Raw genomic sequence first — 19533 nt, 5'->3', positions numbered from 1 at the left:
CTTCTTTTCTCTGGGCTGAACAGTCACAGCTCACTCAGCCTTTCCTCACAGGGGAGATACTCCAGCCCCTTCATCATCTCTGTAGCCTCCTCTGGACTCTCTCCAGGAGATCCCTGTCTGTTTGATCCCAGGGAGCCCAGCAAAACAACACTCCAGGTGGGGCCTGACCAGGGCAGAGCAGAGGGGGAGAATCACCTCCTGTGACCTGCTGGCCACACCCCTCCTGATGCCCCCAGGATCCCATTGTCTCTCTCAGCCCCCAGGGCACACTGCTGGCTCATGGCCACCCTGTCATCTACCAGGACCCGCAGGTCCTTCTCCACAGAGCTCTTCTCCAGCAGGTCATCCCCCAGCCTGTACTGATTCCAGCAGTTATTCCTTCCCAGGTGCCAGACTCTCCACTTGCTTTTGTTGAATTTCATCCTGTTTCTCCCTGCCCAGCTCTCCAGCCTGTCCAGGTCTCTCTGGATGGCAGCTCAGTGTCCTGTGTGTCAGCCACTCCTCCCAGCTCTGTATCATCAGCACTTGCTGAGGGTGGATGCTGTTCCCTCATCAGGGTCGTCAATGAAGATATTAAACAGGACTGGACCCAACACCGAGCCCTGGGGAACACCGCTAGCCACAGGTCTCCAGTCAGACTCTGCTCCACTGATCACCACCACCCTCTGGGCTCGGTCTGACAGCCAGTTCTCAACCCACCTCACTGTCCACACATCTATCCTGTGCTCGCTCAGCTTTGCTATCAGGATGTCATAGGACACAGTATCAAAAGCCTGGCTGATATGTTGTTGCATGTGGTTAAATTAGATGGGGTGTTAGCTTTTCTGGGCTGTGTGTGGGGTGCCTGGTGAGAATCCCAACCATTTGAGAAAATGGAACTAAACTGGGTGAGGCACTAATAAGGATGCTTTATGGAGACGTCCCTCCCTGTGCCTAGGGAGCTGAACTGGTCTTTTCTTAACCTCTGGGATTTTCATATGTAACTTAGTGGTAGCTGTCCTACATGGAGCAATCTGTATAGCTCTGGCGTTGTGTAGGGGTTGGCTGTGGGCAGAAGGAATGCTCTGATTCATACATTAATATATTTATGTAGATTTGTAGATTTTGCACATAAAAATGCTTTGGAGCATTTCCTGGCCTGAAACAATGATTGCCATGCTGTAGTGCTTGTTGCAGTTCTATCACAGGACTTTAATTCTACCCCTTTAGAGAAGAATATCAATTTCTGCAGGCAAGACCCTGAACAAATAGAGAATGCTAAATACTGTAACTTCTTTCCTCAGCTGAACTTCCCATTTTCTTTGACATCCTCAGAGATGATAGAAAAATACAATTTCTGTCCTTGCTGTTGGGTTTTTTTTCCTTTTCCTCCTCCAGACTTGCATTGTGCCTCCATCTCCTGACTTTTCCTGTGTTTCAGTGGCACTTATACTTGCAGTGGAGTTTGGTTTCTTCCATCCTTCATTTTCATTGCAGTGCCATCATTTGTACCAACAGAGCTGTACTAGCATTAGGTGCTTGTAAGGAGGGAAAAAATATAAAATCACAAACCAGAAAAAATTTGAGGTAGAAAATACCTTTTAGGAAACTTGCTTCTTAGAGTTGTTGTTTTTCTTTAAAGTGCTAGCAATGGAATGAATCCCTCTCTAAATAAGCAATAGCTTTTAAGGGTAACAGAAATAAGAACTCTGAGCCTTCAAAGGTAAGACTAAATGCTCTAGTAGCTGTAGACATTATTTAAAGCAGTTATTAGAGCTAGTGCTAAGGAAGGCTGGACTAATGGAGGAGATTACCTTTTGTGGAAGATGTGAAAAACAGAGGCTTTGCCAGCTCGTTACCACAAAAGGGCCCTCTGCTAACAAACTTGTCCTTGGAGACTGTGTCTCCGTGGGCACTGCTACCTCCAGTTGTGTGTACTGTATCTTTATGTTTGCTGCTCATACCTTCCACATAGGGGTGCTGGATGCTGTTAATCAGTTGCTGTTTTTCCCCCCACTTCCCTTTCTGTGGTGGTTAGGATGGTCTCTGTAAACACAGCACTCTAAGGAAGATGGGTGGGTTCTTCAGGCGTGGGGATAAATGAACGAAAGCTGCTTCTCATTCTTGCAATTGTTTGCTGGTTCCTTGCAGAGGCCTCTATCTTGAGCTACGATGGCAGCATGTACATGAAGATCATCATGCCGATGGTGATGCACACAGAAGCTGAAGACGTGTCCTTCCGCTTCATGTCCCAGCGCGCTTACGGGCTGCTGATGGCAACCACCTCGCGGGACTCTGCCGACACGCTGCGCCTGGAGCTGGATGGGGGCCGTGTCAAACTGATGGTCAATTTAGGTATCGTATGGAAACCTTCCACTGCCCCTTCACTATTAGTTTGGGCTTGTGATTAGTGTTTTTTCTTTTAATTTTTTTTTTAAAAAAAAAACCCTGTTTAGTTTCTGTTGGTTTGATTGGATTGGTTTCTAAAACAACTGCTGAGACCTTCATGATGATACGCTCTCGCGGAGAGGAGTTCTCTTCCGCGGTGCTGCATGGAAATCTGCTGTCAGTTCTTCGTTATGGACAGTGTTGTTTTTTAAGTCTTTTAAGTTTTTAAGTTTCCTTTCTTGGTTTGGGACTGGTGAGCTCTGTGTGAGACATGCTGCTTGGTCCATCTTTTGATCAGTTACATCCCTCATTCATCCAGCATCACTCAAAACAGTCGAAGCCGAATGTGGGAGGGAAGCAAAATGGGTGTGGTGGCAAGCAGAAGGCCTGTGAATCCCATCCCTGTTATAGAATTTGGCAGCGTTTGATACATCATGGTCTATTTTACCAATTAGCTAATTATTTCTATTTTCTAATTGTGATATGCTTCAGCCTTTAGGGCTTTTATGTCTGGTAAAAAATTCCTGGGGTTTTCTCTGATTGTATCTTTATTTAAATGAAGGAACAATAATAAAAGTACATCCCTCTCCATCCCAAAGGGTTGTGTCCTGTCTCCTTAGAGTTAGACTTTCCCAGAAAATAATAAAAAAGACAATTAGAAACAAGTCCAACAATAACAAGAATGAAAGAAATAATTTGGCCTGAGTGTGCTGTTAGATCAACCTCAATTCATTTTCTTGCCAATCTTTAAGTATTTTACTGAAAGACAAACAGCCTTTTTAAAGAATGTAAATACAGGAGTTGAAGCTTTCTTTCCCTTTTCAGTGGGGCAACTTGTTGCTTCATGTGAATCCAGGAGCGTAACTAAGAAGGGATTCTGAGCCAAGGAGGCTGAACTGTCATGACACTGCAAAATGTTAAACCGCTTCTAATACGTAGAATATAAGATGATGTGTGCATGGTCTGTGAAAGCATGTGTCAGCTTTCAAAATTCTAAGCCCCACAGGATGCTTTTGCAGTTTTTGAGCTAACAGTGTAAGCACCTTCAGAGCCCTGCTGTGGTGACATCAGGAGCAAACCATGTAGTGGCTCTGTTTGTAGAGGGTACAAAAAGTATTACAAGCTGCTACCTGTAGTAACGGTTCTTATTTTTTAACTCCTGCCCTAGCTATATATGGTAAGTTTATCTAGCTCTTGCTTGTACCATGATGAGCTTGAATGGTGATTTTAGGGTTCCTCATCCTCACCTGGGCAATGTGTTATCCAGCAGTTGTCCTGTGGAAGTAGATTGTTTTTTCAAATTGCTTCTAGTGTCTTTTTGGCTTTGAACCTTTAAGCAGCCCCTAATAGCTGCTTTTGGAAGAAGAAAGCTAAGAGAAGAAGATGCATTTAAACAAGTTCCTATCTCTTAGAAACAAAGGGTCTTCATCTAAAAGGCTATAGAAATCCCTGCTTTTTATTTAAAAAAAATTTAAAAAAATAAAAGAAAATACAGTGTTATGTAGTTCCTTTTTGGAAAATATGCATGTGCTCTTCTTAGCTTGACTGAAGAAGTGTAAATCACTATCGAGTGTGTAGCTAGTGTAGGAGCAGTTGCTCTGCTATCCACAGATAGATCAACTTCAGCTCTGAGAGTAACTTCTCAAATAAAGAGAAACAGCTCTCTGATGACAGCCATCTCCATCTACATTAAGTGGAGGAAAATTTCAAAGATTTCCAGGGTTTCTCTGGAAAACAGCTCAAAATAATTGATGTTGAGCTTTCTTACATGTGCCAAGAGAATATTTAAAACAATCAGTGTCCATCTGTATAGGAGTATATGTATGTGTGTCTGTCTGCATTTTCTTCTGATCTAATACTAATACAGTTGTTGCTAGTAGCCTGGCAAAATGAGATCCGCCCCCCCAGCCCCTGCCATGGTTTCCCTCCTTGGCAATTATTGATAGCTGTTTTCTTCTGTAGAACAAACTTAAATCACTGGAAGACTGGCAGTACTTTTGTCAAGGAAGTGATGGGGTAGCTGAGTATCTGTTCAGCTCTACACTATCTCCTTGTAACCCAGAGCCAGTTCTTTCACCTTGCCTTAGTTTCTCTCTTTGTTGAAGGGACAAAATTTCATATCCTGCCAGGGATGTGGTAGTATTTTAGTAAGTGCTGCTTCTACTGCCTTCAATACTCCCACATGAAAAGTACTACAGCATGAAAGCTGCCAGACTTCATAAAAAACTATGACTTCTTCTGAGAAAGGCACCACTTCTTTGATTCTGTTATATCTTCATCTCCCTTTAAAACCTTTTGGGTGCTCAGGGCCTACTAGACTTAGACCCTCTGTAAATACAAGGAGAGTATATTTAGTTTAACCTGAATATACTTAATTTTTTTTACAGCTTACTCTTGCCTTTCCAATTTTCCTTATATGATGACACTATTTTCCCTCAGGGCCTGTCAGTATTGTGTGCCTGCCTGATGTTGGTAGCTTAACACTCTCTGGGCTCTATTACACTGTCACCTAGCCTAGAGGTGGACTGTTCAGCTCTTACTGTCTGGCATCTAAAAGATGTGGCTGTAGAATTGATATATGGCCTTACATGTATCTGGAAGGAGATGATGGTTTAATACAGGGGGAAAATATGTAAACCAAACCCTGTGTTAACAGAAGGTTGTTTTCAAGTAGGGACTGAAGCAATGTGTATGCCAGAGTTGCCAGCTTTTCAGCTTGAAACTTGTGTGAGGTTGCATCTTCTAAAAATGACTACAGTGGAAACCTGTCAGTGCTCTCCTCCTATGCTGTGCTCAACAGAAGGGTCGTTTAGACTGTTGGAACCTGGATTTGAGCTTCACCTCTCCTCCCTTCAGATTTATAAAGCTGTAATCTAATCCTTGAAACATGTTCCTTCTATCAAAATATCAGTTACCTTGGTGTTGAAGAAACAAAATATGAGGTGGAATGACCTTAACAGCGACATTAATTTTCAGTAGTTTACTGTAAGTTACATCTAGCTCTTTAAGGAGACTGTTCATAACCAAAATGTCACAAATGAGAACGAAATCTTCATGATCTGACCCTGCCAAAATCCCCTTACCAGTGAGAATCAGTCATCAGCACCACCTCTGAAGGCCGGAGTATGCTCGGTGCTGACCAGGCCATGCGCCAACATCCCCTGAGTGTCTAACCAATGACAGATGTGTGCAAACAAAGACTGTTTTGAGTGGTGAGTTATTTAATTGTGCTTTTCTTAGAAGTCATTTAACACTATTACTAAGAGCTGTCTCTTTCTTATCTTCTTTGATCTATTCCATTGGATTACTTATTATCATTTGTGTGGTTTATTAAGGTTTTTCGTATGTTGGTTTTTTCTTCTTTTCTTTTTTTTTCTTTCTTTTTTTTTTAAACAAAACAAACAACCCAACCAACCACTTCTGTGTATTTCAGTTGTAAAGCTTTCCCATTCCCCATCAGCCATGGTAAATCAAAAGATGGTATTCAACCCTTCAAAGGCCTGAAGCCTGCGGCCCGCACAGCAAACAGCCCTGCGAACAGAGTGTACAGAGCAGCCCGCAGGGGCTGGCATATCCCACCCACCCCCTCAGCACTCCGTGGCCAAACAGGGGGTAGACCCATCGCACGGCAGGGCCTGGGTGTCCTTGGCGGGTAGAAGGTGGGAAGGAAAGGGAGAGCAGGGATGAATAATTCTCTAGGGAGAGGGGTGAGGAAGTGGTTTCAGACCTTACCTGTGTGGATGGGTGCCCGAGGCACTGTAATCTGCATGTTGACAGCAGGTCTCACAGTAGTTTGTTTGGTGTGTGAAGATTTAGAAGTCCAAATGTGATACAGATCTCACTTCTGTTAAGAAGGACTCTGAAGAAATGGGCCTAGAGTGGAAGGGAAGAGAGAGAAATATAAATTAAGCAAGTCATGGCTTGGAACATGCTTGGGAATCGTTTCTGATGTTGAGAAGGTGTTCAGAAAGGGAAAGAAATGGCTGGTCCGATAGGGCAATCCACCTTCACATTTTTAGTGAGTGGGAGAGTTACAGTGTCACTGACTTTTACTAAAGAATATTTCGGGGTTTTTTAGTTCCTGACCTGTCTTTGTCTCCAGGTCACTGGTGGCTAGACTATATCCTTCCTGCCTCCTTTTAATTTGAGCCAGTTCTTGTATAAGGAAGTGTAATCATCCCTCTCACCTATCTTTTCCTCATACACTACTCAAGGGTGTCAAAGACTTCTTTGCCTCTCCAAAATGCAAAGTTTCTTTTGTCATTCCTACATACAAACAGCGAAGGCACATTTTGTATTTTTCATTTTTAAATGTATATTAACTTTTATGCCAGACTTCCTTTTACAGAAATCCTACACTTAGACCTGCAAATGTATGACAACTCACATCGCTTCTCATTGATAAATGTCTTTTCTGTAATCAGTACATAGAAAGGCCCTTGATTAGGTTTTTTTGTTGTCATAGATATGCAGAAATATTTTTTCAGCTGCCATTTGCAGTCTGACTGCATGCAAGTAGGAGAGAGCCAAGGAGCTATGCTCTAACATAGGGTAAGAGTGTGCACAGGACCTCATCAGGTCTCCCCACAGGAAATCACCCGGAGTAAGTTTAGAAGCAGGCCTCAACTATCTTGTCCTAGTCTTGGCTTAAAGTGCTCTTCCATAACCACATATGGATGCTTATCAAAAGGAACACTGTGTCCCCACACAGCAAAGGTGACTTTCTTTGCTGATTCAAGTAAAAACCAGCCTTGGGCCTTAGCAGTGTCAAATAAATATCGCGAATTTTCAGGCACAAAGATACAAATGCTAAGAAGTACTGGCCTAATTGACAGAGACTTCTGTCTGTTACTAAAGGTATCTCCATTAAACCAGTAAATCCCTAGTGTTGGCTAATTGCTGTGGAGCTATTTAACCTTTTGCAAAGAGAATCTTTGCCCATTTTCCAGGTGACGTGCTCTGGAAAGCCTTCCAGCAGAGCACTAAGGAAGCAGCTTCTGGTTTACGTTAGGAATAATAATGAAATAAAGTAAATGTAGAAGGTCTTCCTAGCTCGTCCTGCCCCCTATGCAGTTGCAGACTGTGTTTCACTTTACTGCTGTCCTTCAGATTTCTCATCCAATTGCTGAACTGGCAGGCGACTGAATTTACAGTTTAGTCATCTTCACAACCTAAACCTAGGGAAAGCTGCTACTGAGTTAAGAACACAGCCATACCTAAATAAAGCAAATCTCATCAGTGGAAGCTGGTAAGGGGTCAGAGCACCCCACTTGTCAGTTGCCAGAAGTTTTATTGCCCTGGTACTGTGCAGGAGGAATCCCAAGCAGTTATTTTATTTATTCCCAAATTCCCCAGCTGCTGCTGTTTTGAGCAGAAAGACCAGGCTAAACCTGCACTTCACTGTCAGGGAAAGCAAGAGGTGGTTTCTTCCTTTCTAAAAACCAATGCAAAAGGCAGAAAGCAGCTCAGAGTTAAGGAAATTAACGGCCCCCCCTATGCTTTTCTCTGAGGGTGGTGCTGGTGTAGCAGCACAGGCAGATGCACTCACTTAGCTGCCGTGTGGGATCCCCGCTGACCCAGCTGGACTAAGTCTGGCTTGGGAGCTGTTTCTTCTGTAGTGTGCTTGGCATTTCTGCCTGGCACCCCATTGCATGGCACTGCAGAGCCTCCATGCTTGCAGAATCTAAAGATCTAATAGCACCATGGTAGTTATCAGGGCAGCTCCCTCAGTGGCCTGATGTGTCGTTGTCCTATCAAATAGAAACCTAGCAGTCAGGTAAAGGGCTACACTGACTTTCGCTTTGAAACATCGATCCCTTCACCTGGAGCAGTCAGTGACTCAGCCTGAGTGTAAGTCCTGGGACATGTGGCTATTTTGGTATTGCTACAAAAACAATTAAAAACGCAAAACTTCTCTGCAAACATCAGTAATACAACAGTGGGTTTAGTTTTTAGCTTTGATGAGTATCGGTGAGGACCAGCCATGTTTCCCATTCCAACACACTTACTGTTTTGCCCATAAAAAGTCCCCTCTTGTTCCAGCTGTAACATCTCTCTTGATCTCACTTGCTTGCAGTGGGACCGGAGACTCTCTCTCACTCCGCTCTCACTCTCCATCAGGTCATAGAGGTAAATTCCCCAGCATGTTGTGCAGAGCTGCCCTTACCCCCCCCCCCCAACTCCTATAAGGGATATAGCCACCACTGTATGGTGATCGTACCAATTGCTCCAGGGCTGTTTGCTCCCACTTTTCTGTTGCGGTTGACGACACATGACAAACCTAATCGCACAAAACCAAACCCAGATTTTCTCAGGAGAAGTCCTGCTTGAAAACAGGCTCTCTCTGGCTACGCTGCTCCCAATTGGTGTGTCCCTGATGGTTATGGCTATCATTTGTAGACTTTTTCTCCTTTTCCATTTTTCAAGAGGTGTATTTACTTTCAGCTGGTGAAATAATTTTCCTACATTTTTGTGGGTAAACATAATCTTGGTCCAGTTAAGCAGCAAACTGCATTATATTGCATTACCATTCTGTGTAATTCTTGCTGGGCCATATCTCTATAAAAATATATGGCCATCTCTGCTGGTCAAAGCTTTAATTGTCCAGACAAGGTGTCCTGTAGCATGTTGCTATTATTCCTGGCCTTGATTTCCTGAGAAAAGGTCAGCATGGCCTAAGGTACGTGACAGGCAAGAGCTATCGTTATCAGTGTGATGTCAGACACCAGAGTAAAGGATGTTCACAAGGCTGTGAGTAGGAATTTATAAACAAAAGATCTCCTTATGGGTCACATCCTGAGATATGCTGAGCATTAGTGTGTTAAATGAGAGAAGCAATGCTCAGAAGCCCTCTAACTCAGCCTCTTCTGCCTCAACTTTTTGTGCAGACTCCTTAGTTACCATTATTAGATTCCATAAGCAACTATTTTTCTTTTCATATACCCCCACCTTTCTTCTTCCTTTGCTTGTAACCTCTGAATGAAGCAGGGCCAGCAAAGGTCCCCAGATCTGCCACTTCACTGCCCATTTCATCTTCTCCCTGAACGTTACGAGCATCCCATTCTGTCTTAGCGTTCAGCCAGTAAGACGAGATTGGGCTCTGAGGAATTGGCAGGGCTGGGGACCTTTGAAAGAAATCCCTGTGCCCCCTGCCAAGCAAAACAAAAACTGGTACTCCCAACCTCCAGAACTAGCTGAAATCTGGGCTGGGCGTTCGTGCGGTTAGCTGTTTGCAAGTGGCCATTTTATGATAGGACTCAACTGGGCAGTATATTAACCCTTTCCTCACCTGAATGGACAGTGTCAAATGTGTCTGTGCACATCTTGAAAAGTGTTCTGGGCTGGCATTAGGGGAATGAGGAGAAGGTCTGTCTTTGGGAGAGCTGGAAAGGGTTAAATATTGCACCAACAAATCTCACAGGCTGATTTTACAGGTATTCTGTGTTGGACAGATGGTGTATTTATGTAACAACAATATGAATTAATTCAAAAGAAACCAAGTGTAAAGGTTGAGCTTCAAGCTTCTCAGAGAAATTGGTAAAGGTCTTTAAAAAGTAAAATGACACTGGAGTATGACTTGCATTTTGAGGGAGATTTTTTTTGGTGCGTTAATTATCAATTTTTTTATTGTAATTCACATCAGTTCATGGTCTGGAGTAGAAGATACTCTTAGATACCTAGGTTTCTACAAAAAGAAAATAGCTTACTGTGTCAACATGTGGATATATATGTACATTGGTATATATCTCTAGACATAGGTGTATATATATGTGTGTATATATATATATATTTATGTAACAGATATTTATGTAGAATATACTGTACATATACACCCACTCCTCAACTTGTACAAACTGTATATAAGTATAAAATGGCCACATCTCTTTGCGTGTGTCTGTCCCCGGAAGGGTGGACTGATTGTTTTTGGATGTCTGCAGCTGTTACCTTGAAGGATGCAATTTCATCTTTCATTTATTTTTCCCCATCTAGACTGTATCAGGATAAACTGTAACGCCAGTAAGTTTTCCCTCAAGTTTCATTTTGTTCTCTTTCTATATATATTAAAATAACTTTATTTTTGTTGCTGTTTTATAGGCTGTTTTTATTTTCTTTTGTTTCTTCTTTTTTTTCTTTTTAAAATAAAGAATCTTCTGAAATTGAAAGGTTGGGTGGAATACGAAGCCGTTGTGGGGTGGGTGGGGAGGGGAGACCTTACGGTTATTGTATGTGAAAATGTTGTGTTAGCTTTCTCCAAGGAGGAGATGAACTGTTACTTCATAGCTTTGCAGAAGAGCACCTGAGAAACCTGATGAGCTGATGTTATATTTCACTGGTAACCTGTTGTTTTTATGAAAGCTTTCAAAGAACCACATAAGAATAACAACAGGTACTGTATGCACTTCTCCACTACAAAAGAAAGGTATGCATATTTAAAAACAAAACACAAAAAACCCCCACCTCAACCTCTTACTTTATTTCAGAATGGTGACAACTTAACCTGATGTTTATTCAAAGTCATTTTTATTTGGGTATAGAAGTAGGGAAAATTAGATTTTTGAGTATATTATCAGAGTTACATGATAAACTTTCACATAGTATTTACCACTCTTAGGCTTCCGTAAAAAAAATATTCCATTTGAATCCTTGGGTCACTGAAGTTCCTTTTCAGTCTGTAAAAGTGGGGAAGAAGGCTTAGAAAATCTCTGTGAAAAATAATAGTGAAAGAACATAGCTGATTCTAGACTGATTGTGCAAACAAAATCTTTTCTCTGCTGCTTCCTAGAGTTGGTCAAAGTTGATGTATGCCTCCAAGTAAAAAGCCCCTGGCAAAGGATTGAGCTGTTCAGATCTCAAGTGTGCTTTGAGGCTTAACTTACTTGAACCCTGATTCCTAAACTGACACATCCTCTGTGTTCCACTTTATTTACAAAGATTTATGGAAAGCTAAACATCAATTTGGAAATGCAATTAAGTTTTAACACTGCATGTCAAGGCACAGTGTGCAATAGGAAAAAGTGTCTTTAATCTCTACAGACCTGGACAGTTTTTACCCAGTAGTACTGAGGACATTTGCTTGAAAATAGGATCTCTGACCTCCTCAGTGTTCATGCTCTTGCTGCTTAGCCACCTGTAACTCTCTCCACACACTTGCACTCTAGTTCTTGGTCATGCATATCATCTGAATATCCATTTCAGTTCCCCAGTACTGGACAACAATCTGATACCATCACCATCTTCATCTTTTGATGACAGGTGGCTGTTAAAGGCTGAGCTACAGAAGACTATCTTCCAGCTTTAGCAGCAAGCAACAACGGTCAGGTTTTCATGGAAAGCAAAATTTAGAAGTAGCTGTGAGAAACATTCAAAAAAGAAGAAGAGGGGAAAAGAGAATCCTATGGTTAGAACAGTGGGAAGTCAGTCTGAATCCAGTGCTTTAGTTAATTTCCCCACAAGCATCAAAACATCTTGAATCATTTTTAATAGTTAAGCCTGTTGCATTTTTAAATGCAGCCTTCCTCTGAAGGTTTGAACACTTTGGGTTTTCCTAATTTATTCTTGTGTTACTTTGCTGAAAATGCTCCCAGTCCTTCCAACACATTGTTTTGTTGCTGCCTGTTGGAATGATTTGGGTCATCTGTCCTGCTCTCTAGAAGGGATGGTTGATGGAAGCCTCCATCCTCTTGCATGAATAAAACACGGTTAGGCAGGAGCAGACCAAATATCACCATTCTTGCAGGGACAGTGACATTTACCTGTGCAGAGGGAGTTATCCACATACAGATGGGTTTGCCAGGGTCTGTTGAAATGAGCAGAAGTGTTTTAAAGCAACTTGGTAAATGAGATTCCCAATCAGTTGAAGAGTTTCAGGTCAAGCAGTCACCATTACTAACTGAATCAGAGGGGTGTGGTGCGTGTTTTAAAGGTAAACAGAGCTGTACTTTGGGATCTTGTGGAATGTGTGCAGGTTAAAGAACCTACTACAGCAAGCACTGAAGCTTATGCTGTTTGAGAGTGTAAGTTCTCAGGTAAGCATTTAAATTTTGATATACTCACTTTTCATTTTCATCTTTGGGCTGCTGTATATTGGATGCAAAATACTGTTTTCCATCATTTCTTCTGACCATCTCTCCATTTCTCATGACTGTCGTATTTCACAGTCCTGAAATGGAAGGCTGCCATCATTTCCTAGAATAGGAACTTTTTCTTTTCCTGTATTTATTTTAATACTCATCCTCTCCTTTCACTCTTGAAGATCTTACCTGTTTCTGCACACTGGCAGGGTTTGTATATAAAGGACTGAACAGTGCTGATGCTTACAAAGATGTAACTGGTAGTAACTTTCCTTTCTCCTGAGTGTAAAATCAGCACAACCAAAATCAGGATCCCAAAATACATTGTGTGAAGGTGTGTTGATTCCTCAACATAATGCAGACATAACGGTTAGCACAGCTCTGTTGGGGGGATTTATGGGGAAAATAGGTGTGGTCTAAATACCCTTACATTTTTGCATTTTGAGGTTTTAAATAGGATTTCCTAAAGAAGAGTAGTTCTTTGGTCCATCTTCTGTAAACTGTTTCATGAAATACATGGTTCATAAAGTTAAAGTTGTTGTGATAGTGTGTTATATCTGGTGCTCTGATTTGTCTTAATTTTTTTCAATCCCCTCTAGTCCTTAATTTCCTTATTCCCTTTTCAGTGACCTGACTTCATATCAGTCCAGATGGGGGATAGTTTCCAGCATTTTACACAGCATTAAATGTGGAGGGACAGGGCTGTGAGTGCTACAGATTTACTACCTTCCAGAAGTGTCTTCACTTTGTGTTCTTTCTAGGATACTGTTTGTATTACCTTTCTTGTAGTTCTCTCTCTTTCTCCCAGACCTTTTATGTGGTGTATCAGTAGTCATCATCACACAGTTTGACACTACCTATGTGGGAGGTTTTATCTACCTAAAGTAGCTGCCTTTGGGACAGTGAATACTTCTGTCTCATTGCTTTTTGTTTCATTATAAGGCCTTTTCTTCTCACTCAAAGCATGCCAGACAAGCTGTGGCTTGTGAAGCCTCAGCAAATCCTGTTCCTCTTCTCTTACCTGCTAAAAGCACGAAGTGAAGAGGATGAACAATTACAGGCCAATCACTATTAGTCGATCCTGTGTCTTTATGAGGTCCCACAGTTAGCATGTTGTTTCAGATCCAATTCATTTTGGGCTGGCCTTTGACAATAGAAGACAGCTAGAATGTGAGATTAGTTCTCCCTTCTCAGTTGCCATGCTTCCTGTGTTCAGTGGCTGGGTTTAACACAATGTTAGTGTTTCATTTTAGTAAATGCTGCTGCAACAACAACATAAAACATGAGCCATGATGTGTAACTCTGGGAGAGGTTTAAAGTTTCTTTTTTCCATATCATCATAAGTAAATAGGAAGCTGTGCTAACGCTAATCTAATCAAAATGTTGTAAAACCAAGTGCACTTATCTGATTCCTAGTGATGCTGCTGTCATTTTAATAAAAGCTTAATAGTACTCTAACATGAAAACATTATTTGGGAAGTGAAGAGGTGTGATTAAACATCCACATCATATTTGTGACTAGTATCTCCTAACTCCATTTAAACATAATCAGGAAGAAATGAATGCTTATGCAAGCTGAAAAGTGGTGAGTCATTAGTATGTCATATTGTGGTGGTGAAAGCAAAGCTGGGGTCCAGAGTGTGTGTACAGCCCAGCTGAGAACCATCTCACCCTTGAGCAGTCTCAGACTCAGGGTGTTGGTCTGGCCTTGTGCTGCTGCTGCACTGCAGTGCAGAAGAAGGGAAAGGAGCAAGCCTGTCCTTGGAAGACTGTCTTCCTGTCAGTTAATAAAACAGCAGTCCTCACAGGCACTTTGTCAGCTGATAAACTTAGAATTCTGTTAGAGAACTGGATCCAGTAGCCTGGGAGAGGTGAAACTAGTGCCACATCTGTTTCCAAGTTCAACCAGTAGCAAGGTTGAACATGCACTCGTGGCAGGAGCTTTGCTGGTGATCACAGAATCACAGACCCACACTCATTCCAGTCCCTGGCAGCATGGGCCCTCTGACCCACTGTCCGACTCCAGTGGTGCTCTCACACCCCGTACACCCTCATGCACACAGAACAGAGAGCCCTCAGCCAGGAAAGAGTTGAAAAGGAACTCAATAAGAAGACAGGACAGACTGCACTCATCAGCCTCAGGGCACAGCCAGACAAGCATACTGACCAGCCCTTTTTATTCCCTTACCCCTCTATGTTCCCAGCCCTGTTCCTCCCCAAATCACCTAGACACCTCCCTTTTCCTGCCTTTGGCTTCCTCCCTAAACATCTTGTGATGAGTCTGTCTGATCCCAAGCTGCTTTTTCCCTGCATCACACAGGCAGCAATCCCCTGAGTCAAAAAGGTGATCTCAAGAGTTGCACCAGATGACTTATGGTGGGTGATGAGTTTCACACTTGGACACTGATGGCTCTGCTGGGATAGCCCTGTGAGAGTCCTGGACGAAGTGTTAATTCCTCAGGAGTCCTTAATTTGTGTTCCCCCAGTGCTCCTAGGGGCTTGTATTAATGGGTCTCTGATGGTCTGATAAACCCCTGTGATGGGTCTGGAGGTGATCCAAGAAAAAGTTCTTTAGATGCCCTCTCCTACTGCTGTCTCTCTGAGCTCCTTTGTGGGTGTACAAATAAGCTTTTCATGTAACTGCACAAATTCCTCTTCCCTGACACTGCTGCAGAAAAGAGGTATTTTGTCTCAGAGTTGCTTGATTCAAGTCCACTCCAAGTCCCCAGTGGGGAAAAAACCCCCTCTTGACTTAAGCTCTCAACTCAGAGGTTGCTTGGTACCCCTAGAAAGTGAAGTAGTGCTCCTGAGCTTGTTTTTAGAAAGTAGTGACAAAGTCCATGCAGTTATCTGTTGCAATGGGAAGGAAAAGACCCTTTGGACCATCCATCCATCAAGGCAAGATGCAAAAGGTGGAGCATGTGCAAGAAGCTGCTCTGTGTCCCAGCTGTCTAGATAATATATCTTCTGTAGATTAGATTCTGTAAGTAGTTGTCAGAACATCCACTTTGTTCTTTTATTCAAAGAAAATATGCACAAAACTAGAACCTCATGCTTTAGGATCTAGGTGGAAGCAAATATTTTATATGTGATTAATTTTGCCTAAGAAAAACCTAGAAAGTATCTCTAATGAGACTCAGTTAAAAAGAGGAGCAAGTACTAATCAGCACAGGCACTGCTTGCTATGTTGGGTGCTACCTTATCTGTAAATTTAAAGCCAAATCAGTGAGCCTTAAGGATACTGGATAAGGAGTGACAGGTAAAGAGGCTCTGGTGATTTGCACTGTTGTGTGCAGGACACTGGGTATGGTGAGCAAAAGCTTTTCACAGTGTCTTTGACCCTCCTCATCCAGACAGTACTATGAAGATCAAGGTTTAGTTGTGTCATAATTCATTTCTCCAATCCTAAACTGCAGTTTGTGATATCACAAGGTCCCTGTGTCCCAGAACATTTCAGGGGCTGTAAATCTGGTTTACAATGTGTCTACTAGACTTCAGCTACCCGAGCTCTTAGTTAGTTTGCAGCAGTTAGCCATCATCTTCCAGCTAGAACTGTTGGATCCTTTGAAAGTCTGTAGTCTGACTTTTCAGTTCTAGTGCTCAGGAACAGACTTCAGCTTGAAGAGATGGTGCTGTTGAGAGCAGAGCCTGGCAAAATGAATTGCTGTGGTGGGACCTAACAGGAAAGAAATTAACCTTGGAAACCCAGCAATTGCCTTTCAGGAATTAGTGACCCACTTTTGGAAAACAGCTATGCCAGTTTACTGGCCATCCTTCCCAGCCCAGCAGCTTTTCTTTACCTCTTACCACTTCTCAAAAGGTTGTCTTTGTGCTATATGTTTTTATATAAAGAGTTTTCAAACCCCTTCCATGGGATTATAGGTAAAAATGATAATCTGTTGTGAAGGAGGCAATCAAAACAGCAATATCAATCACTAAGCTAGATAACCATTACTCAATGTTAGAAATTCCTATTAAATATTTGGATTCTGGGTGCTATAACAAAGAATATGGAATATGAAAGTTTGGGGTTAATTTTTCCTTTATTTTTTTCCCTCCCAGAGGAGAAAGATGCTGTGGGTAAACCTTAGAGTAATTTAGGAAGAAGTTTGTGGGTAGGATAGCTTTTGAAGCCATGTGATGCTGGGGTTTGTTTTACTGATACATTGAATTAACTAGCTGCTGGTCTGGGATGGTTTTTTTTCTTATCCACCAGTTATTATAATACCAGCTTCCTTTCTTATGTCTGGAGAAAAGAGGATGTCCAGCTTCCATTCCTGTTGCAGCGTTTGCAGGATCTCAGCCAGGATGCCCAGGTTGGGGCAGGAGGGAGGGAGAGGTGGTGGAGAGGGGAGGCTTTGATAGGAAAACATTCTCAGTGTGTTATTTCAGCCCCTTTCTTTGTGTGTATCGAATTGTGTTCCTTTCAGATCAGCTGTCATCACTTCCATTCTCCTCAGTGCTTTGGTTTAACCCCAGTAGGTGGCTGAGCACCACACAGCTGCTCACACACTCTCCTCCAGCCTCTGTGTTATCATCACCTCTTTGCTCACCAATCCAAAATACAGCACTGTGTGGGCTGCTGTGAAGGAAATTAGCTCCCTCCCAGCCAGACCCAGTACACTCAGGAAGTAACAACAGCCTTCAAAGTTTGTGGACAGCGTGCTACAGTACTTGAAAAGGCAGCGGTTTTGCTGCCTTCCAGTGGAACAGAGGGCCAAAGGCAAACTGGCACAGTGTAGCCTGTGGTGTCCAGGCATTGAGCATCTGGTCATTTCTTGTTCCATTTAATTGTTTTTTTCTACACAAGACACTGAGTTTGAGGGAATTTGCTGCCTGGGTGGTAACACAGGGAGCTGTGTAACGGTACTAAATGTGTTCTTTCCAGGACTAAGACATGTCAGCCTGTCTTAAAATCTCAAGCAATGACTGCAGCAGGTCTGACTTAATGCATCCTGTTTCTATGAATGGTGAAAGGCTTCATAATGACAGAGAAAAGGTGCCTCTCCACAGCAGGGAGCTTTTTGCCATGCTTAACCCACCTACTTCAGCCGTCACTGGTACTGTCCTTCTGTCACCATGACCCATCACATCGCCCCTGTTTCACACTGCAAGGCCCCTTTGTCTGGCAAAAGGCCCTGCTGCTAGGAGATTTCCCTCAGGGAACAAGTAACTGCAGTTGTGCACACAGGTGCCTGAGGAGTAAGGTAAAAGTTTACCTTAAAAATGTCCTTTGGTGTCCCATTGGCCTCTCTGAAATGAGCTAGGGAAAGGTGATCTGTGGGCTTGAGGTCTGGCTCTGGAAGAAGCACCTGAATGATACCTACTGTTTGTGCAGGTACAGAATGAGTCAGAGAGAACAAGGACCTTTCTCCTCCCAGAGGGAGTCTCACTTGGTGAGACTTGGTGCACATTGGTGTACGATGCCTATGGCAAGCTTGCATCTCTGCTGCTTCTCTGGAAACGTGTCCTTAGCAAACCTTTCAGCAGTGATGTCTTCTTTTCTAATTACTTATCTTCTGCCCCTCTCAGGAAAAGCTGATTCTTGAGGTTTCAAGCCAAGGAAACAGTTGTTGACACCTCGCTATTCTTCTGTGAAGGGAATACAATGCATGGGAAGACTTCATCCTGCAAGGACCCTGGCCAAGATGCCACAGATATGTTTAATCAGCGGTGATGGTTTTTTTATATCATCATAAACCACTTTGTAGCTAGTGGAAAATGCAATATACTGAAGATTTTCACTCTGAATGTGAAAAGTGAGAAGCTCTCCTGTCATTTTCCCAGTTAAATCTCTCTTTGATTTGCATCACTTCAGTGGTTTTGATATTAAACAGTTATATGTGCAGACTCTGATATGGAAGAATAGCTTCTTCCTCTGGAGGAATTTCACAGTATCCAGGTCTGATCGTGAACTGGAGGTCAGATCATCCCAGGATATCTTATTATTCTTGTTTGCTTGTGAATCTGAAGTAGAGAATCACCAGCAAGCCTGAAACAAAACAGGGAATTATTATACTAATTAACTGTTAATGCAAGAGTAGGTTCAGGTAAGGGTTTAATTATGTATTAGACTGTTAGCATGCTGACACCATTTGAATTAGTGTATTTTCTGTTCCTAAGGGGAACTGAAATGATTCAGCCCACTCTTTTGAACTGGTAGGGAAAAGAGGACATGTAGCTGGCATTGCTTTTGACCCACATCAGCATCTTTTAGGTTGTAAGCTGTTGCCACCTTCACCAAGCTGTCAGTGTCTCTGGAGCTGCCTGGTGAAAAGTGTTCTTACAGCACCCAGGCCTTTAAACAAAGTTGTGGTCTTCCATCTAGCATGGTGCTCCTCTTGGATTCCTGGAGTTTAGCTCTTAGCTGCTGGAGGAGGGACACTATTTGCCACATCATTCTGCTGCACACAAACCTACAAACCTTTTAGAGCTGGATTTTAACTGCCACACATTTGATGTTTCGTTGTCCCAACACTCAAGTCCTTTTGCATGGATGAGGGGGGGTCCTAGATTTGAATGGATTCCCTCCAAGACAAAGATGTGTGCAGCTTGTAGGGTTTGTAACAGCACAGGGTGTAATTTGAAGAAAGTGGTTTTGCACATTCACTGCAAGAGGAAAAAACAAAACAAAAGCCAGGCACAAATGCTGCTGGATTTCATAATTCATTTTTGGAGACAGAAATAATATAAAAAGGCTTTAATTGCAAAGAGGCCCCTTGAAAGAGCTACGGACGTGTGAGAGGTTTGGGGGGGGGGGGGTTTGTTTGTTTTTATTTTCCTTTTAGGCTCATCAAGTGAGTTGGCTCAGTAGAATATTGAATGAGTAAGGGGTGTTACAAATTAAATATCCATTGCTGTTAAGATGTAGCCAGTTCTACTGTGGAAGATGGCATCAAATACCATGTAACAACTCTGATTCAACATTAATAAAAGACAGGAAGGGTGAAAGCATATTTGTAGATGAGCACTGAGATTTTTTGGAGGTCAGTACAGGGTTGGCCAAATCATATACTGGTAGTTACCATGATAGTGTAACAGGAATTGCATACACCTCAAATACATTGTTACCATAGCCTAGTCTGACACAGCCACA

General features: G+C 42.5%; 1 protein-coding gene across 3 annotated transcripts in view; it reads left to right on the top strand.

The window, feature by feature from the left end:
* NRXN3 (neurexin 3) overlaps positions 1–19533 on the top strand; it is a gene marked incomplete at its 5' end in the record, with an annotated part of 932122 nt that overhangs the window by 284652 nt on the left and 627937 nt on the right. For 2 of the 3 annotated variants that reach the window (XM_084263765.1, XM_084263766.1), the window contains one exon: positions 2131–2334. In XM_084263765.1, coding sequence (XP_084119891.1) covers positions 2131–2334 — 204 coding nt within the window. Of the gene's footprint in view, positions 1–2130; positions 2335–10356; positions 10384–19533 lie in introns of all 3 variants that reach the window. The other variant, XM_084263764.1, reaches the window with a different exon arrangement.

The sequence above is a fragment of the Gallinula chloropus genome (genome assembly GCF_964237585.1).
Source record: "Gallinula chloropus genome assembly, chromosome: 4".
Classification (NCBI taxonomy): Eukaryota; Metazoa; Chordata; class Aves; order Gruiformes; family Rallidae; genus Gallinula; species Gallinula chloropus.
The sequence above is the reverse complement of the archived record's forward strand: the minus strand, read 5'-3'. Positions and strand labels throughout refer to the sequence as shown.